The sequence below is a fragment of the Cottoperca gobio genome, chromosome 1 (genome assembly GCF_900634415.1).
Source record: "Cottoperca gobio chromosome 1, fCotGob3.1, whole genome shotgun sequence".
Classification (NCBI taxonomy): Eukaryota; Metazoa; Chordata; class Actinopteri; order Perciformes; family Bovichtidae; genus Cottoperca; species Cottoperca gobio.
In genome coordinates, this window is record NC_041355.1 from 3871236 (window position 1) to 3890444 (window position 19209).

Genomic DNA, 19209 nt, shown 5'->3' on the forward strand with positions numbered 1-19209 from the left:
GACTTCCACTTGAAGAGCTGCTGGATTTGGACTTAAAGACACTGAGCTGTTCCGGCAGGATTGCGAGCTGTGATCTCTTGTTTTGATTTCCACTGCCAAGGATTTAATCAGAGAGAGGGAACTTTATCGAAACTGTGAAAGAACTAATACTGTGCAGCTTTTGCAGTAAGTATTCATATAATCTCTTCTTTAAGGGACATTTCTGAATTTCTGACATTGACAATGCCGGTGGTTAAAGTGGAGAAAGGCTCTCCAGCAGACATCAACTTGTCTGCCTCCAACCCTCCCCTGCAGACAGAGGAGCAGCCCAGAGGTCGCAGACGGAAGAGACCTCTCCAGCGAGGGAAACCCCCTTACAGCTACATAGCACTCATTTCCATGGCCGTAGCCAACTCCCCTGACCGCAAGCTGACTTTGGGGGGCATCTACAAGTTCATCACAGAGCGCTTCCCCTTCTACAGAGACAATTCAAAGAAATGGCAGAACTCCATCCGTCATAACTTGACTCTCAATGATTGCTTTATCAAGATCCCCCGAGAGCCGGGGCGGCCGGGGAAGGGCAACTACTGGGCCTTGGACCCGAACGCAGAGGACATGTTTGAGAGTGGCAGCTTCCTGAGGCGCAGGAAGAGGTTTAAGCGCTGTGACCTGAGCACTTACACCTCATATGTCCATGAGACACCAGTGTTCTCTCCTGTCCAGATTGCCAGATCAGCCGCATATTCTAACGCAGTCTACAACAACATGACAGTCAGTCCGGCCTACGGGCAGCAGCTGCACTCTGCCTATTACCCCTCTTCATCTCCTTCTGGGTTTGGACCTGGTCAGACCCGCATGTTCAGCATCAATAACCTCATAGGACACCAGACTCCAGCAAGCATGCTGGGAGGTCAAGGGCCAGAGGTGATGCAGCAGCCCGGCCGGAGCTTCAGTCCTGAGGGGCATCCAAACGGATCCAGTCCCTGCAGCCTGGGAGCACCGGCTTTCCAGAGCCAACCATGCGGAGGGGCCGTATCTTCACGCTCCTCTACGCATCCCGGGTTCACCTACTCCGGGCCAAACGGCCATCCGCACCAGCATACGCACCAGGCGGCGTATGGACAGGGCCACACCCAGGGGTACGCAGGGACAGGACGCCTCCATTCCTCAGCACACGGGTCTGTGGAGTCCATGGACCATTACGGCAGGGTCTCTCCGGTGCAGTTGGGCTCTTTCTCCCAGTATAACAGTGCCGCGGGTCCTATTGCCAACACTGGGGGTTACCTGAGACACCCAACGTACCCAGGGAATATGGACAGGTTTGTGTCTGAGCCACTAAGAATGTAGATCCAAGCATCTCACTTGTTAAACGGAGCACCAGAGACTTGAGACGGCAGCCAGGGAGCCAGACATTTTTGTGTAACGTGATTGTTTTTCTTTGTTCGGGACATTTGTTAAGGACACAATTGAACAGACTGATTCTCCTCTCCTGACACAACTGTGATTTGCTTTATTAACCCTACAACCCTTTTTCCATATTGATGGTAATTTAATTTGAGTTACGATAAATTTGGATTCAAATGTCAAGGCCTCTTCACAGCCTGGGAATATAACGCTCATGTAATGTCGTAGTTGTTGTTGTTTTATCATGAATTGAATGTGCAAGTTTAATATTTACATTACTAGTGAGTTTAAGTGACAGACTTTGAAAAATCAGTATAAATTATTGTGCTTCATGGTCATTGGCTTTGCAATAAGTGACTTGAAGAACGTCAGCTTTAGCACATTTGCATGTATTTTATTGTCAAATGAAAATGCATATTAGGTTGCCTTTTTGGAAATAAAGAGAATTATATCGCACTTTGGCTCTTAAGAATAAAATATTTAAATTATTGATGTATTTTTGCGATTACAGTTTAAGCAATTGTGCCCAAATATCACACCAGAATTGTTCTTTTTATATTTGGTTTTCCACATTTGAATTAATTATAACAATATAACAATAATTATATTACTTATATATTTGGATTAATTATAATTTAACTATATTACAAAATAACAAAAGACAAAACCTGATCGAGACATTTGCCTCCAGGAACAAAAGAACGTCCTCAATCATCTTTCTCTTTTGTGCGCGCTTGTTTTCTTCACTGTTTCAGCTCAAGCTGCTTTAAAGTGTTGTCTGGAGCCACAGTATTACCAGTCAGTGTGACCGGGCCCCAATTACCATGTCCAGATGTCAACACAGCACTTAGACAGCCAGACACAGTTAATCTAGCACACAGATCCACTAATCAAGAAAATGAATTGACTTGTAACTCGATATTTGAGCCTATAAAGTTAAGTAGTTTGAGTCCTTTATCTCAACACGAAGAACCCTCCCTTACAAAGTCTGCATATCTGGCAAGATGAGACTCGTAAGGAAACGCTACATTATAGTGAAGACTTTTGATTTTCCTATCAGAAAAGAAGCTTTGTTGACAGATAAGATCTTTTTTTTTTCCGTAGTTGTAAAGATCCTAGTTTTTCTCGAGTGTCACTGAATCAAAAAATCTCTGTGGATTAAATACGTACAACAGCCAAGTGTCGAAGTAGTGCGGATTTATTATTGTCAGACCTGCACTCCAGATAAAAGGGACACAAAACAAAAGTGTGTTGAATAAACACGATCTTGAGTTATGGTCTAACGGTAGTGGCCGAGAAAATAAATAATTAGGTGGATTTTCACACAGTGCACTTATTTAATATTATAAAATTAGATAAGCAATAGATTTAAATACATTCAGGTGTAGCCTGCCGGGGTATACCTTACTGACGTTAATAATATAATAATAAGCCTTATTTGTATAGCACCTTTCATACAAGAATTGCAGCCCAAAGTGCTTCACAGCAAAAACATAACAATTAGTACAAGATTAGACCGAATAAGAGCATTTACAGTACAATAATCAGTGTTGATGTAAATGAGTCTGAAGTACCATTATAAAAATAAGAATTAAATTGAAGAATTAAAATATAAAATTGCAGAATTAAAATATAACATTGGAGAATTAAAATATAAAATTTAAAATTGCAGAATTAAAATATAAAATTGGAGAATTAAAATTGAAAATTGAAAATTGAAGAATTAAAATATAAAATTGCAGAATTAAAATAATATAAAATTGCAGAATTAAACAATAAACAGCAACAGAAAAGTTACTGTGTACTCTACATTAAATGTAGAGCTACATGAAAACTGCACCAAGCTGTTACTGATGATTACTGGACTTCAGACATTTCTGAAAATATATATTGTTTGAACACCGGTCGACAAGACGCATCTTCTGAGTGAAGTTGTGCATGTTGTATTTGAAGTGCTTTGGTACACAATTAAAAGAAAACCAGTTGTAGAACACACAGGTATGACATGTGACATGTTAGATGTCCAGCACGGTTTCAGAAAGTTGTACTCAAATGTGGTTTATTTGTTTTTTTTATAATCACAAATATAAAGAGCAAAGACAATCCATAACATTTAAATAAAACCTTTATTTTAGATCACAATATAAACCTTTACAGCCAGGACAAGCTAAAACATAATGACATAAAAACAATGAACTCCGACGACAATAACAAACATGTCAGCCGATATATTCAACAAGCTGCTGGAGTTGTTCACAATCCTTCACGATCACCGGCAGAGACACAAGAGTCTGAGTGGAGAGAGAAAACAATCAATACCCAAAATATACATGTGTACAGTATTTACATTGTTTACAGACGACGGCACAAAAGCAAAAGCTCTCACCTCTCGGACTCTATTGATCATTTTGTTCAACATCTGAAGCTCATTTTCACTTTTCTGCTGGTTGATCTGGTGGATGATTAGCTGCGAGAGGACATTACCACATCATGAACACACTACTTCTTCAGGTCTTTTATTACATATGAATGTAGTGACGCTTTAATGTAGTGATATCAGTAACAAGCCCATACTTACATGTCTTTTTGCTCGATCAAGGAGTTCAACTCTGGTCTGCTCGACGTCCTGGAGACTTAACTTCAGTCTCTCCACCTACAGATACGAGACAGAGACCCGTGTTAGAGAACCTGAAGCGTTTGTATTATAATAACTTCAAACATAACATAAGTGACAGGTTCATACCTCTCTCAATAAATGGATTTTCTCTTCCATTGAATCCGCCGGGTTAGCCGATTGGCTGCCAGCCTTTCTCAACTCCCCCCGCAGGTACTGAGCCTCCACCTGGGACTGCTGCAGAGAGCGACGAAGCTCAACCACCTCCTTCCGCAAGTCCTGTGAAAAATGGACAAATATAAAATAAAATTGTTGAACTGAGTGTTTTCACCAGCCGTAACAGCGATGCTGGTGTTGTTTTGAGAATGTGAGTCTGTGTGTGTCGTCGTGTCAAAGCAAGAGGGGGGGGGGGGGAAGAGGCCATTTTCCTGCCCGGCTGGTTTGATCTCGTTAGGATTTTGCGGTGAATCACCCCACCAGCGCTGGCAAATCGGACCCAATTGCTCGGACCACGCCCATTTTATTTTTGAGCTACACATCTGTAAAGTTTCTTGACTGCATCTTGTGGCGCCATCGTCGTGACAATATCTATCGACAGGCACATAGACGGAAATCTAAACACCTGGCAAAGTACTCAAAACCCCTTCTGTGGTAGTTCCCGCTACAGGAGCACATTTTGCAATGATGACGACAGACACAGACTCACAAGCTGTAAACAATACCAGCGTCGCTGTATATATGGATTATGTGCCTCACGTTACTGTCGGTCTTGTGTTTGTTTAGAATTTCCTGGGTCTCTTGTATTTCTGACATCAGCTTTGTGACAGCTCTCTCATCCTGTGAAAAGAGAAGGACATTGGGGAGCTCTTTTGTTACCCGTTTTTTTATCTAGTTCGTCATCATAGATGAAGTCAACACTATGTGCAGTCGTTCTTACCTGAGCTTTCTGCTGCAGCGCCTGATTTCCTCTCTCAAACCGGCTGCTCAGACTGCCGAGCTGACAGTTCAGCTCAGACACCTCAGCTTCATGTCTGTCGTTTGCAGCCTGCTGCTCCACCTGCAGGCCGGAGCTGGAACAACACATTAGATCATGTTGGAAGAGAAGGAGTTCATTTATATGTGATTGGTCAGAATCAAAGACATCACATTAGGTTCAGGAAACTTGTGATCTTTATTTATTTTTGTACCATTTTCTATGTATTAGTCATAAACTAAGCGTACTGTAGGTTTCCGTATGAAAGGCCATCTTTATTTCCTCACCACAGACGCATTTCACAGCACTTACATGGTGATGTGCTGCTCCTCCAGCTGAGCGTCTTTACGCTGTTGCAGCAGCTTCAGGGTGTTGAGGAGCTCTGTGACGGTGCTGCCCAGGTCAGCGAACAGCTCTGCCACGCTGTTCTGATCCTCCTCTTCGGACTCCAACTCCACTGCGTTCAAATTCTTTTTAGGGGTGACGGCTGCAATGCGGGTGAAGGCGCTCGTCTCACTGAACAAAGTGTCACACAGGAGCTCGGCCGTGTCTGAGGGAACAGTGAAGTACAACTTTAGATTTGCCTCAAGTCATAGATGAGGAGAGATTGACTCCTTCACAGGATGATATTCATACTCGCCTTTCATAAAAGGGGGACGCATACACGAGTATGTCTGCTGAACGCGCATTAAATCCCATCTTTGAGCAATTAAAATCAAACAGCTGTCACAGGTGAATCTCTGGGTGTCTGTTCAGATGTTCAAATGCTGCATAAGACGATTGCATTGCACCTATATTAAATAAAATGAGCTCTCATGCCAAATAGAAACAGAGGTTCACCAAAGCAGTACAAGTCTGCGACTGAGTTTGACTCAGGTTGGGGGGAGCATAATGAAGAGAGGTTGGATGATGCACCTTGACCACCAGCACGGGTTTAACCAGCGTTCAAGCAGAAGTGACATCTGTGAAATCTATTCTGGTATTTTAAAAAGAACTGAGGCAGCTTTTTGGAAGTGCATGAACATGAATATGAATATGCAGGGTGAGCTGCAGCACCTGAACCAGGAGGCGTCTCTGTGGCGACGTCTTCCTCCTTCTCAGCAGTTAATGCAACCATGATGCGGTCGACGAAGGAGCTGGAGGGGTGACGACGCTCCACATTGTGGACTTGTTGAGACTCTTCATCCTTCTGTGGTTCTGGTTTCTGAAAACATGCATGAAGTTTGGCACCACACGTTTAAAACTAAACTTGAAATCAATTAGTGGTGAAATCTCCAGTTTACTAGAAGTACAGTTATAACCTTGCGTAGTATTGAATAAAAGCATGGACACATATGAACGTGAGACAAAGGTCTTACCTGGTCAGCGAGAGCCACATGTAGTTCATTGGTCATTCCTCGCAGTGTGTGATGCAGCAAAGTCATTTCAGTCACCGCCTGATCCAACTTCTGTCTGAGCTCCAGCTGAGTAGCACCAGCTCTGGACTTTGTGGTTTCCAGCTCCTCCTGCAAGCTCCGCTTCCCAAGCCTGCGTCACACACGCAGACAAGTTACCATCGAGTGCACACACACACACACACACACACACACACACACACACACACTGTTAACTAAAGCTTACTGAAGATGACAGAGTTCTCCTTTGAGGTCCTCACACTGGATGTTCCTCTGCCGGAGCCCCTGCAGGTTGGCACTCAGCATATGCTCGCTTTCAGCCATCTGCTCCCTCGCCAAGTCGTTCTCCATCTGTAAGAACTGACACACACACACACACACGAAGACAACAGGGAATTATAAAACACAACGACAACACCTCACTGTGCGGCAGAAAATATTTGCTAATCAAGACGTCAAAGCGAATTCAAAGTCTTTGTAAGATGTTTGGAACAAAAGCTCAAATTTGGACTTTCCGATAGAAATCTAAAAGCTTACCTCGTTCATCTCCCGCACACCACCGAGTTGTGTGCAAGCCTCTTGGAGCTGCTGGATTTGCATGTTCTGGGATCGTGAGAGGACCTGCAGCTGACTGAGCTGCTCCTCACTTTGAGCCAGAGCCTGACTCAACTCACACACACTCTGCTCCGACTGACCCAGTGACGTCTCCAACCTGAGCACCAAACAAAGACAAAACACAGGCAGTGGGCTTTAGTTGCACTCATTAACATTAATAAATGTTCAAGTTGTCTGTGACAAAGGATTTATTGGAGGTTTTAACAAAGATAAACTGAACTTCATTGTCACCACTTACTCGTTTGCTCTGTCCTTGTTTAACTGAATGTCCTTCCATGACTGCTGCAACCTGGGAAAAAAAACAAAACTTTTTAGCACCATGAAGTATTTCAGGGAGTATTTCTTCGCTTCTTCGAGATCCCACTTGATGAAAACGTTTCAGTGAGTTTCCTCTCATATCCCTGAGCACATGCCATCAACAGATTGGTGTTGTAGTGAGGCTCATACTTTGTACTCTCCGCAGCAAGGGCCTGCTCCAGGAAGGTGTAGGAGGCCAAAGTGGAGGAAACTGTAGCAGACAGCTCCGTCACCTTCCTCTCCAGCAGACCCCGATCCTCCTCTCTTTCTGTTAGCTTGTGACGCAACACACCCATCTCTGAAGTGTGTTGAAAAGAAAGGAAACGTAAGCGGTTTCACAGGCTTAACTAAATGTAGTATTCATGCAACGTTTTGAAAAGAGAAGGAAATAAAATCTGGTTTTTACCTGAGGACAGAATTGTCACCTGCAGATTTAAATCCCCGATCTGTTCTCCGGCAGCTTGCAGATTCAGATTAGCTTCGTTAAACTCTTCTTCAATCTGTCGAGGAAACAAATCATAAAAAAAAATAAAGAAATTAAAAAGAAAAGACATCGCTTGTAAGTTATTAAGTTATTAAATGATAGAAGTCTGACCTGCTCTCGCTCTTCGACAGCTTGATCTCTGGCGTACAGATGTTCGTCCCGCTCCCTCAAAGCAGCAGCTGCCTTCTCATTCAGCTTCAGAAGCGTCGGAGCACTTTTCTGCAGAAGGCTTCTGACTGTGCAGAGCTGTGAAGAGATGAAGCCAAAGCATCAGAGTTATGAGCGTTAATGCGTTTTAAAAACAGACACTGCGGTCTCCATTCAAACACCACATAAGGGAGCTAAATGAAATGATGGCACTGTTGTGTCGTTATTAAATTGTGAGGGAAATGATGCCGTTAGTACGTGCGCCGCATTTCCACTGCATGGTTCATAGTGGCAGATTGTGACTGTTACATGCCTACTGGTCTTATTCGAGTCTATAAGATATGTTGTAACCTACTTCTTTCATCAAACTGGAATGTTCCTCCATGGTTGTGGACAAAACATCAGAAGCAGAATTCAGCACTTCGGTGTAGGCCTGATTTAATGCAACCTTCAGGAGTAGAGCAAAAAGGAATAGAGACGAATTAAACAGCATTCTGATGGATGTTCAGCTGCATGGATTTGAAAACAGAGCCATTTGATTTTGTCCTCTGTACCTGCTCTGGGTAAGTCTGGTCCAGGGCAGCGGACAGCTCTTGCTGAGACCCAACAATCGTCTCCAGCTTTGACGTTTCTGTGGCACAGTGTGTCCTCAGCTGTTCCATCGCACTGAGGGCCTGAAAACACGTCACAAGAAAAGTCCTTTGAGCGTTTGAATAGTCTCCATAATAACTTCTGTACTTGTGTTTATGTCCACCAGACTCCTGATACATCACGTGTTAAGCTTTAAGATGCATTTGTTGTCCTATAATTTCAAAACAAAAGCATCAAGTATAGCCCTGGTTTAATTACTTTATATTATCAATATAAAAATGTAATCCTCAACCTGCAGTCGAGCCACCTGAACAAGGAGTAGAACAGTCACCGTGACACTAAAGACAAAACATGCATCGAGTCACATTAATAATTAAGATGTTTGTCACTGACCGCCTCCTTGGCTGTGAAGGCCTCCTCCATCTGTATCCTCATGTCATCTCTTTGACGAAGAGCCTCTTTCACCTTCTGCATCATTGCTGTCTGCGTCTCCTTTGTTTTCTCAAAGAGAGCCTTCATCTGACCGTACTAAGAAGCACAAGGAAAATACACATGATCAACTCATTCACACCCAGTGGATCATTACGCAGAAGACACGTTTACGTACGTGTGAAGCAAGGCTCCGATGGTCCTCTCTGACGACATCTCCCATTCGCTTCATGTTAGAGAGAGCGCCATCCGTGTCACAACTCAAAGAAGTCTGTCGGGACAAATGAACACGTTACTGTTAATAAAAAGCTAAAGTTAGTCAATGCATTCTTTTCACTTACAATTAGGCAAGTCATTCAAATAAACATGACTTTTATTTATAAAGAATTTTGCATCCGAGAACATTGTTTATGTCTCACCATGGTGACCCTCGTGTCCTGCAGACACTGGGTGAGGCTCTGCAGAGAACTGTCGTCCAACTCCAACTCCTCAATCCTGCTCAGAGCCTCCAAATAAAGCTCTCTGTACATCGTGGTCTATATAGAATACGAAACAAATAAAATGAGATTGTGGATGAACTAAAAGAAACTTAAGACGTCATCATAGTGAAAGAATTAAAAAAGGCACAAAAGTACAAAGTGTTCATGCTTCACATCTTCCAGTCAGACCCTTTAATATGTCTGAATGTGTCCTGACCTGACTCAGTTCAGTGTGGTCTGTCTGCACCAGTTTCTCCCTGAGCTCTGAAGGTGCGGGGCCTGCAGAAGGACATCCATTTACCCTTGCTGTAGCCAACTGCTGTACAAGAGCCTCCACCATGATCATGCTTGACCTTAACCTCTGCTCCACCTCTTGTCTGGAGAGACACTCGAGGCTGCCTGGAGGTAAGCTGAGAGCACATCAACAGAAGGAAACGGTGAGAGGCAGACACAGAAAACACAAACTGAACTAACATGTCGTATTCAGAAATGATTGACAACCTAACTAATCCATAGGCAACACTTACTTCCACAGGAGAGGGTCGGTCAGAGTGCAGGAATCAGCCACAGAGAAGTTCCTCTTTCTCTCAAATTGGCCAGATGTATTGACGCTGTGGTCTAACCATTTAACAGGAGTGGTCCCCACACAGACACTGTGGGATTCTGCAGGAGTAACTTTTGCCGATGGGACCGTGACGGCAGCAAGAGGCGGAACGGGAGCAGAGACAGCAGTGGGAATCATCCTTCCTGATGCCAAGAAAAGGAACTCTGCCATCTGCCGAAGCTGCTGCTGCAGGGGACCATCTGGAATCAAAGGGATATCCAGAACCGGCTTCTTCACTTGAGACTGAAGCACTGCAGAAGGCTTTGCATCCACATCCCCAACTGGCTCAGGGAGTGGGTCCGGCTGTGGCTTGTAACCTAGAAGTGTAGAGTTAAACTGAGGATGAGGCATGGGGCTCTCCATGTGCTCTGTCCACAACCCGGCGGGGTCGACGTTGAACGGAGCCATCAAGCTCTTTTCACCCTCGAGAGCAGATTCATCAGCCAAAAATCGGTCCAAAGCAGGAACCCGAAAAGCCTTTAATACAGCAAGAGAGGCTCTCCTAACAACAGGACTGGGGATCCCAAACTGAAAAGGCAACGCTTCTGAGGCACACTCTGACAGCACTTTGAAAACATATGGGAGGTTTTCTGGCTGAGGTTCTTCTGCAGAGTTACAAATAACTGGCAGATTTCCAGATGAACCGATAGCACTGTCTTTTGCTTCACTGGATTCATAGAGTGTACTGCCGATTTGCACTTGAGACACGTGTTCCACGGGCACTTCCACAGGCATAGGAGTCTCTGCAGGAGTCGCAGGACGGCTGCAGTCGGGTGACTCGTTTTTTTTAAGCATTGAATGCAACACACTGTCTTCAGGATGCATCGAGTCCTTTTTTGATGTTTCTTGCATTTGACAGTTAACAGATAAAGATGCGTTAGTCAGTGAATATGTACTGATAGTTTGTGGCTCTGCATCTACCACAACTTGGCTGTTAGTTTGTTCACCTCGAATGTGATCCTGTGTAACGGCAGTAGGTACACTGTTGTCATCCAGGGGCTGGCAGATCACAGCCTGGTCGTCAGGCAGAGGTGAAGTCTTCTGAGACAATTCGGTAGCGTCTGATATTTCAACATCACTTCTGGCACTGATGAAAGAGCTGAATGTAATATCGTCTTGAATGCCAGTCTGGCTATCAGGTACCACCAAGCTAATCTGTTTAACTTCATCCACGACATCAACGCTAAATGGTAATATTTCCCCTAATGGGTCATTTTCAATATTACAGTATGGGTGATCACTACCAGTTTTCACATCTTCCTCACTAGCCACCATGCTTGGATTCATGCCATAATGGTATGACTCACTGCCGGTCGCAGTTTGGTCAGCTGGTAGTGGGACAGTCTCATCTGCAAGTTTGGTGCCATCTGAAATTTCGATCATACCTCCAGTGCAGTTAAATGATTTGAAGGTTACATCACTCTGTCCATCAGCAGATTTTTCAGGATCATTTGTGTTTTCAGAGAAGGTTGTGATGACACAGACACCATCTTTTCTCTCACAGTAGAGATGATCTGCATGTTCTGCTTGACACAGTTGGCCACAGTTAGAGAGATCTGGTGAATTCACACTGTTGTCTTGCACAGAATCACCGAGCTGTTCCTGGGGCAGAGTAATGGTCTCATCTTGTAGTCTGGTGCCATCAGAAACCTCCACCTCACCGCCATCACAGACAAAAGACTTCCAAGTGACATCTTGTTTTCCACAGCAGTCCTTCTGAAAAGCTCTGAAATCTTGTGTGGCGCATCGATCGTCAAAGTCTCCAGAGGTTAGATTAGTATTTGAAATTTCCCAGAGACATCCTGCGTCTATGTCAACCAAGGAATCATCTTTCCTCTCTGGATCGTAATAGGGGTGTTCAATGTGGTCACTGCTTGACTGAACTATTATACTGTCAGAGATGACTGTATCTTCTGTTACATGCGTGATTTTCAAAGCCTGATCATTGGGCAAAATGATACTCTCTTCTGCACACACTGAGGAAACTGTAACCTCAACCTCCCCACCAGGGCAGATGAAAGATTTGAATGTTACATCTCCAAGTCCACAAGCGGTCTCAGTAGTTGGTATATCAATAGTGGAAGCACTGATGTGAATCACTTTGGTGGATGGAGGAGATTGCAAGTGGGGCTCTGGGTCACAGAGAGGAACATCACCCTGTTGATTAGAATGAATGGAAGATTAAAAAAAGTCACGAAGACATTAAAAACAATCGGAGAATTTAGATATACAAGTATAACCCTACCTTTATCGGCTTCACATCAGCATTGAATAGTGATTTTGATTTGAACCTCAATGATGGAGTTGATAGCATTTCATTCTGTATTCTTCTCAGTGGGGTACGCTCTCCACGTCTGCTTGAAGGCTAAGATCAACAGAAGTCAAACAAAGTATTAATAGCCTGTTCAGACATACTTTAACAACATGCATGGTGCATAACAGAGCACAAAAGTCTTACCGAGGCGTCCCTACTGGAAGTTGACATCCTGGAGGACATTTCTCTGGAGCGCTGGGAAACTTATTTTAAAACTGCAAATGAAGACAAATCATTTTCTATTGAACGCATTTGCAAATGTTGATTAAATTGCTATGTGGACACTGCGTTAAATAGTTTTCAGAGACAGAAGTATCACGTTAACCAGCTGGAGCTACCGATATGACGTTAACGTTACGTATCGACCAACGTTACATGCAGATGGACAGAAATAAATATAGGCTTATTAGCACATTCATAGGCGCTACTAATACCTAACTTGGATGTATGAAGTAATCCTAAATTATTGTACAATGTGTTGCTATGAATAATGTTGGGAAGGGCGTTAGCTAACGTCAGTAAACGTTACGTTAACTCAAGTTAGTTAGTCCACCCACACCTCACAGCGGCAGCTAACGAACATTTTTAACTTACCAAACTATGAACTATAACCTGTGAAATCAAGTAAAAGCATATTAGCTTCAAACTTACCAGCCAACTTTAACCAACGTTGCAAAAGCCAAGAGAATAGGGTAAACAAACAGTACGCGTCGAGCTGCCATCAACCGCGTTTCATTCAAAACACAATTGTCAGCTCTGCTATTGGTCCATTTCTCTTCTTCGGTTGTTGTGTGACGCACTGGGCTGACGTAGCGCGTGCTACTACACAGTGCTGCCCCCTGCAGCAAGTTAATGGAACTGCTTTCCCCAATGTTGCCTCAGGTGTCTACAAAGTCTTTCTTTAGAATGTTATGCTTAACCATAACTTAGCTCTTATTAGTCACTGTCACCTACTTTGTATTTAAACAGTTATATTGTATTATTTAAAATATTAATAATAATATGTATACTTAATAATCCCACAAGGGAAATAAAAAAAGTTCTTACTGTCGTTATATAAATTCATACACAAGCCCAAATACACTTATACACCCGGGACCTATACACATGCATTATGCACGGAGAGGTGTCAGAGCGAGGGAGCTGCCTTACATGATGGCAAAGATTGGTGCCTTGCGCAAAGGGACCTTGGCAGTGCCCTGGAGGCGAACTGGCACCTCTCCAGATACCAGTCCACACTCCATACTTGGTCCGCAAGCTACTGCCGGGCTTTATAGTATCCTTTTCATATTTTTATTGTAATTCTATTTATTCTATATTCATGTTCTAGTGACAGGGTTTTTATCGTGTACTTTTATTTCCTGTTAATATGTTGATTGTATGCACCAGACACCAAGGCAAATAATTTGCTCGCACACGGCAGGGCTCCAGTGTCCACCATCACAGAGGTGTAATAAATAAGTGGATATTGGAGCCCTGCAGTGTGTAAGCAAATTACTTGTTTATATCATGATCTGCTCACTTTCGGCTCAGCGCCTGCCCTCTTTCATTTACATGTGCATGCATACTCCTACTTCATTCCACTTCTATCATCAAAACACTTGTTGGAATTTAACCCACTAAATCCCAGCCTTCCTGTTCTTTAAGTACAAAAACACTCTTTTGATTCACCCATTCATTTGGTTGCTTAATTTTGAGTAATTATTTATTAAGTGTCCGGTTTCAAATTCCCTCTTTTATGTACGAGGTATATATGTTTCCTTGTTTCCTTTCGCCACCACCTCTCGCTCTCTGACTCAAAAACACACAACAGTAAATCTAATAGCTACAGAGTGAGTTACAGTTACTGTTGCTCTGGGCATTTATACCATTAATAAACTATAAGAAACAAAGAAAGTCCACTCACTCATCATCATTCAGTTGGGTAGAGGGCCAGTTCAAATGGATATGTTACATTAAAATAAACTTTTACACAAGTGCAGAACAGGTCTTGATCAAAGATAAACATGCAAACAATGTTCTAAATCATGAACATGTGTGAGAGAAGCGGGCGAGCCTTTAATACTTCATGAGAAGAACTACATTATCTACCATTTCTGCACCTTTGTAGCTCCCGGTCAGAAATAGAAAAACATAAACAAGGACAAAATAAATTTAAAAGGCACTTCTGTTTCAAAAAGCTTTTATTTAATCTACTTATACGAAACTGAATTCTTTCCGTATTTCATTTATCGGATTTTAAGAAGGTCAAAATGATTTTACCACATACATATTCCATAGCCGGGGAAATTACCTGGAAATGTCCAAGTGTGGACCATTACTCCACAAACATGAAAACTGAGTCTGAGGATTTCTCACAGTGAAGCAGTGTGTTGCTCAACAGCTCGGACCTGCAGGACCTCAGCGAAGCCTTGTCCAAACCAGCAGGTGATGTCAGCCGAGTCCAGGGTGAAGAAGAAGAGTCTGTCTCTGCAGCGAGTCCTCCTGTAAACTGACCGTGGGTCTGCTGAAAGCACTCCTCTGATGGCGGCAGCAGCCTCCTCTGGACTGCGAAGAAACTTGAACCTGGGTCTGTCACCTCCAGAGGGTCCTGTGTGTAAGTGCACCGTGTTATGCTTCAAATCATCATTGACAAAAAATGATCCTGCAAGCTGTATATGCTGTAGATAAGACATGTGCACATGCATGTCCCGTACGCAACCCTGCACATTACATGGTTTGTATTTGTATGTACATACTAGTTCAGTTTTTGTCATGTGCAGCTTTGTTGTCATGATTTTAGCCTTTCTGTTCTGTGTGGAAGTACGAGTAGCTGTGGCAGTGGGGGGTGGGTAGGGCGCCGGCTGCTGGGGAGTGATGGGAGTGTCTCAGCTGGAGACCAGACAGCTGGTAATCAGTCACACAATAAAAGCCTGGATCTGTTCTGCTCCTTGCAGACCACGGCCGTAGCACCCTGGACACGCCGGGTCTCGGCAGCTAAGCGGAGTTGGGCCGTGCCGGTCCGAAGAGGACATTGTTTTAAAAGTGCCTCAAAAAAGCTGAACTCAAGGGTTAGCTCCTCTCCTTTCTGTCGTTGACCTGACTGCGAGCAGGGAACACTCACAGTAACTTAAAGAGTCAAAGTTGTGAACACATACTGACTGTTTTCATATTCATCTCTTTCACAACAGCACCATCTAGTGGACACAAACTCACAATCATCCTTTTCTCAGTGCGTCTTTATTGATTAATCATTCTTGGATTGTAACTTGTTATTACAGCTTAATGTGACCTCATCTCATGTAGTGTAAAACTGCTTTGACCGCCACAAGTCTCACTTATATTAATAAGATTTCCCTAATCCAAAATACATTACTCATCGTCTCCTCTCTTTAGAAAACACAAACTTCTATCAATTTTTAACGTGACCATAAATCAGACCTGTGTGTTTATGTATACATACGAACACGTAGGTCATGATGTCAAAACTAAACTATACTACTACTATAAAGCATACTGAGAGTTCTGCTTACCTGACAGGTGTGTAGGAAGGAAGTCTGCTAACTCCCTCTCAGCCTGAGGGGTGAAGCGCACCTCCAGACTGCCAACAGGAGGCGCTCTGATCCAGCCAGCGATGGTACTGTAGGCCTCCTCCCCATAGCAAGGATGGTCCACCGTCGCCTCTGCTGGTTTGGTTTTGGGAGAGTCGGAAACTTGAACCTCGCTCGCACAACTCTGTTGGCAAAGGTCACTTTGTGTCACATAAGCTTTGACCTCGTCCAGCAAATTGTGGAGGTCTTTGTGGAGGGGAATCTGAGCACCGACTGACTGAGATGAATCTGTGACTGGAACATCAGTGTCAGATTCGTCTCTGGAGAGGAGACTTCCCGAGTCGTCATTCATTTTCCTCTTTTGGTCCGAGCGAGCGTCTGTTTCCGAGTCTTTATGGAGGTTTGTTATGTCTGTTGTCTCATTTTGTGACACAGTAGTCGCCTTTGGTTGCTCTGTGGTTAAATCATAATGCTCTGAGTCCAACCTGGAGCCGGGGGAGTCGTAGTCCGGGATGTAAGGTTTGATGTCCAGGACTGGGGTGCCAGCAATCATGTCAATGTCCGACAGATGTATTGTATCGCCTAGAAAATAAAAGGTGCGAAAGCATTAGTGTATATAAAGCTACTTGTTTCTGTGGCGGAGGTTAAATTAGACGGCTGAACATTTAGACTTCTAGCATATTTAAATTAACTTTACATTAGTCTAGCATTAAGAGTTTAAAAAAGTTTAAAGTCCTCACAAAGACGATTAGCACACAACTAGATATTAAAGACATTGTTTTGGTAATGACACTCACCTACAATTTGGTCAAGTCTGGCTAGAGTTAAGCCCAAGGCGTTTGGTCGATGGGGACTGCGTGTCGAGTACACACCGACTCTCTGACCGTTGAGTCTAGGAGGCTTCACTTTGGCTTTGAAATTCAAGTGCCCATTTTTATGAAAGAGAAAGATGATCCTACGGAGACCAAATAGGGACGACACATAAATGACATCAAATGACCATAAAGTCTGTATGTGTGCAGCGGCGACTATAAACACACATACATCCACTGTATGAAACCCACCAGACATGGGAGTACTGCTCCAGGCCCACCAGAGCATGCTCAGGGTTATTGAAGACACTCTGCTGGATGCGCAGTTCGGCCCTGGAGGGGCCACAAATGGTGGGCTGTCTGGGTGTACCGTTCTTCACAGAGAAACAGGAACTGATGTAACCAATCGGGACTGTCTGGATGTTTCCTGGAGTGACACAGATCGTTTAGGTTTATAACATTTTATAAAATCTCATTAATATTTTTTAACTACTTGTGGTTTATAACATAATAACTAATACATTAATATTATACTTTGTCCCTTTATTCTACGTGTGGGTGTTTCTCTACTTTAATTACTGAACTAAATGTTAACTTCTCATACATATCTATATTATCTAAAACTCACTCAAACTAACCTCTACCTTGTTTATATTTTTGGTGTATTAATGTGTATATTTAGAATATATATATATATATATATATATATATATATATATATATATATATATATATATATATATATATATATATATATATATATATATACACTTGCACCTTTATCGATATTTTATCTTTGCACTCTTTCATACTTTTTTTTTCAATTTAGATTCAGATTTTCTTTGTCATAACTAAAGTTTTATCTTATCTTATATACAAAATACATATTTATTTTAGTGCTGAAACAATTATTTGACTGATAAATTGATTGACAGAAAAGTTTATCCGATTTTCTACTTTTCCTTGTTTAATATCATTGCAAAAATAATATATATATTTATTTATTTTTATTGGTCAGACAAAACAAGCAATTTGAAGATGTCGGCTTGGACTCTTTTTTTAAAAACTATGTTAGCGACTCATTTACTAATAAATGGTAAATAAATCATTCCTTTGGGCTAAATAAATGTGTTATATTTAATTATTTATTATGATATGATGCAGTACTATAAATGACACGTGGGACATACTGTGATGGGTTTTTCTGAGGAAGTTCTGCGGTGAAAACAAATCTGTTGTTGTCTTTATTTACATTACTATTGTGGTTGACTGTACAGTATTAATGGTGATTACCTTGCTCTAATGCAGACTGTGGTGGTGGTGGTGGTGGTGGTGGTGTCTGGTCTTTATCAGGTCCTCTAAGTCCAATCTTTGCCACAGCAGACTGAATGGCTATCATGTGTTTGCGATGAGCTCTAACTGCACTGTCCAACATATGCCTGTTAAAGAAGAGTGGATACAAGTCCATGACAAAGGTTATACATGCAAATACAACTTAATGTATATAAAGTAGCGATATATATTGACATCATGTCTAAAGAGGTTGACACACAAAACATTTATTAACACCATATCTAAAGAGAAATATATATAATTACAGCTTTTAATGGTACATTCCTATCTCCACCTACCTCAAGTTCTTGGTTTCTTTCCTCATCACAGAAATCTGCTGATTCAGTGAATTAATGTGTTCACCGCAGCAGTCACACAGAGGACTCATCTTACTGATATGAAGGATGACAAACAACAAACACTTCTGAATAAGTTAGCTTTCAGCTAGCTGCTAAACAGCAACAAACCTCACGCTGACAAAATACGTCTGTGGGTGAAACACGTGGGACTTTCTCTATGCGGAAGTGCATGTTTGACTTCCTGTTGACCAACCAGGAGTGTTTCAGGTGACAACATAATAACGGAAAAGTCAACGCAAAACATTTGTGTCGTTTCGTTATATCCTGTTTAATGTGCACTGTAACGTAAATGTAGGTAGACAACTCTACTTGCAGCCAATACACGTCACTTACACATGATTGTTGCAGAAATCATTGATAAATGTGCACTAGTCTGGCAGCCCACTGCATGCTTTATATCAGCAGAGGGCAGCCAGGAGAGATGGCACACTTATCATTTACTATTTTTTATTTATGAATACAGGACAATGAGCCAACACAAAAGACTACAACAATAGCATATATAGCCAGTGGTGGAAAGTAAGTACACGTATGCAAGTATTGTTAATGAATATTTGCATTTACTTAACTCATTAGAGAGAAATATTGTTCTGCAGATTTTGCATACAAAATATAGCATCGTCTTGTACGATATAATGCATTGTTATTGTTATGCATCCTATATATATATATATATATATATATATATATATATATATATATATATATATATATATCAGGTATCCATATACTCGTCCACCTCTGTATATATATTGTGTGTATATATATATATATATATATATATATATATATATATATATATATATATATATATATATATATCAGGTTAAGTACTACCAGCATAATAACATT

The 19209-nt window shown here is 42.1% G+C and overlaps 3 protein-coding genes across 3 annotated transcripts; 1 reads left to right on the forward strand and 2 right to left on the reverse strand.

The window, feature by feature from the left end:
• Positions 1-222: 222 nt before the first annotated feature.
• On the forward strand, positions 223-1326 carry foxe1 (forkhead box E1). Its single transcript, XM_029429916.1, has one exon. It carries the CDS (start codon positions 223-225, stop codon positions 1324-1326), a length of 1104 nt encoding a protein of 367 aa, XP_029285776.1.
• A 2164-nt stretch (positions 1327-3490) lies between these two features.
• Positions 3491-13114, reverse strand: spag5 (sperm associated antigen 5). Its single transcript, XM_029443495.1, has 25 exons — positions 12976-13114; positions 12469-12539; positions 12256-12375; positions 9934-12167; positions 9624-9816; positions 9347-9463; positions 9106-9198; positions 8892-9026; positions 8462-8581; positions 8263-8355; positions 7872-8006; positions 7683-7776; positions 7427-7574; positions 7218-7268; positions 6902-7076; positions 6591-6724; positions 6329-6497; positions 6027-6174; positions 5283-5520; positions 4935-5067; positions 4754-4834; positions 4127-4276; positions 3962-4036; positions 3770-3850; positions 3491-3674 (listed from the first exon to the last, which is right to left on the reverse strand). The coding sequence occupies exons 2-25, from the start codon at positions 12505-12507 to the stop codon at positions 3603-3605; spliced, it is 5028 nt and encodes a 1675-aa protein (XP_029299355.1). The 5' UTR covers positions 12508-12539; positions 12976-13114; the 3' UTR covers positions 3491-3602.
• Positions 13115-14489: 1375 nt separating this feature from the next.
• On the reverse strand, positions 14490-18538 carry trmo (tRNA methyltransferase O). The gene is made up of 6 exons (XM_029436864.1): positions 18298-18538; positions 17960-18105; positions 16919-17093; positions 16652-16809; positions 15837-16436; positions 14490-14914 (listed from the first exon to the last, which is right to left on the reverse strand). The coding sequence occupies exons 1-6, from the start codon at positions 18384-18386 to the stop codon at positions 14679-14681; spliced, it is 1404 nt and encodes a 467-aa protein (XP_029292724.1). The 5' UTR covers positions 18387-18538; the 3' UTR covers positions 14490-14678.
• Between the last annotated feature and the right edge of the window lie 671 nt (positions 18539-19209).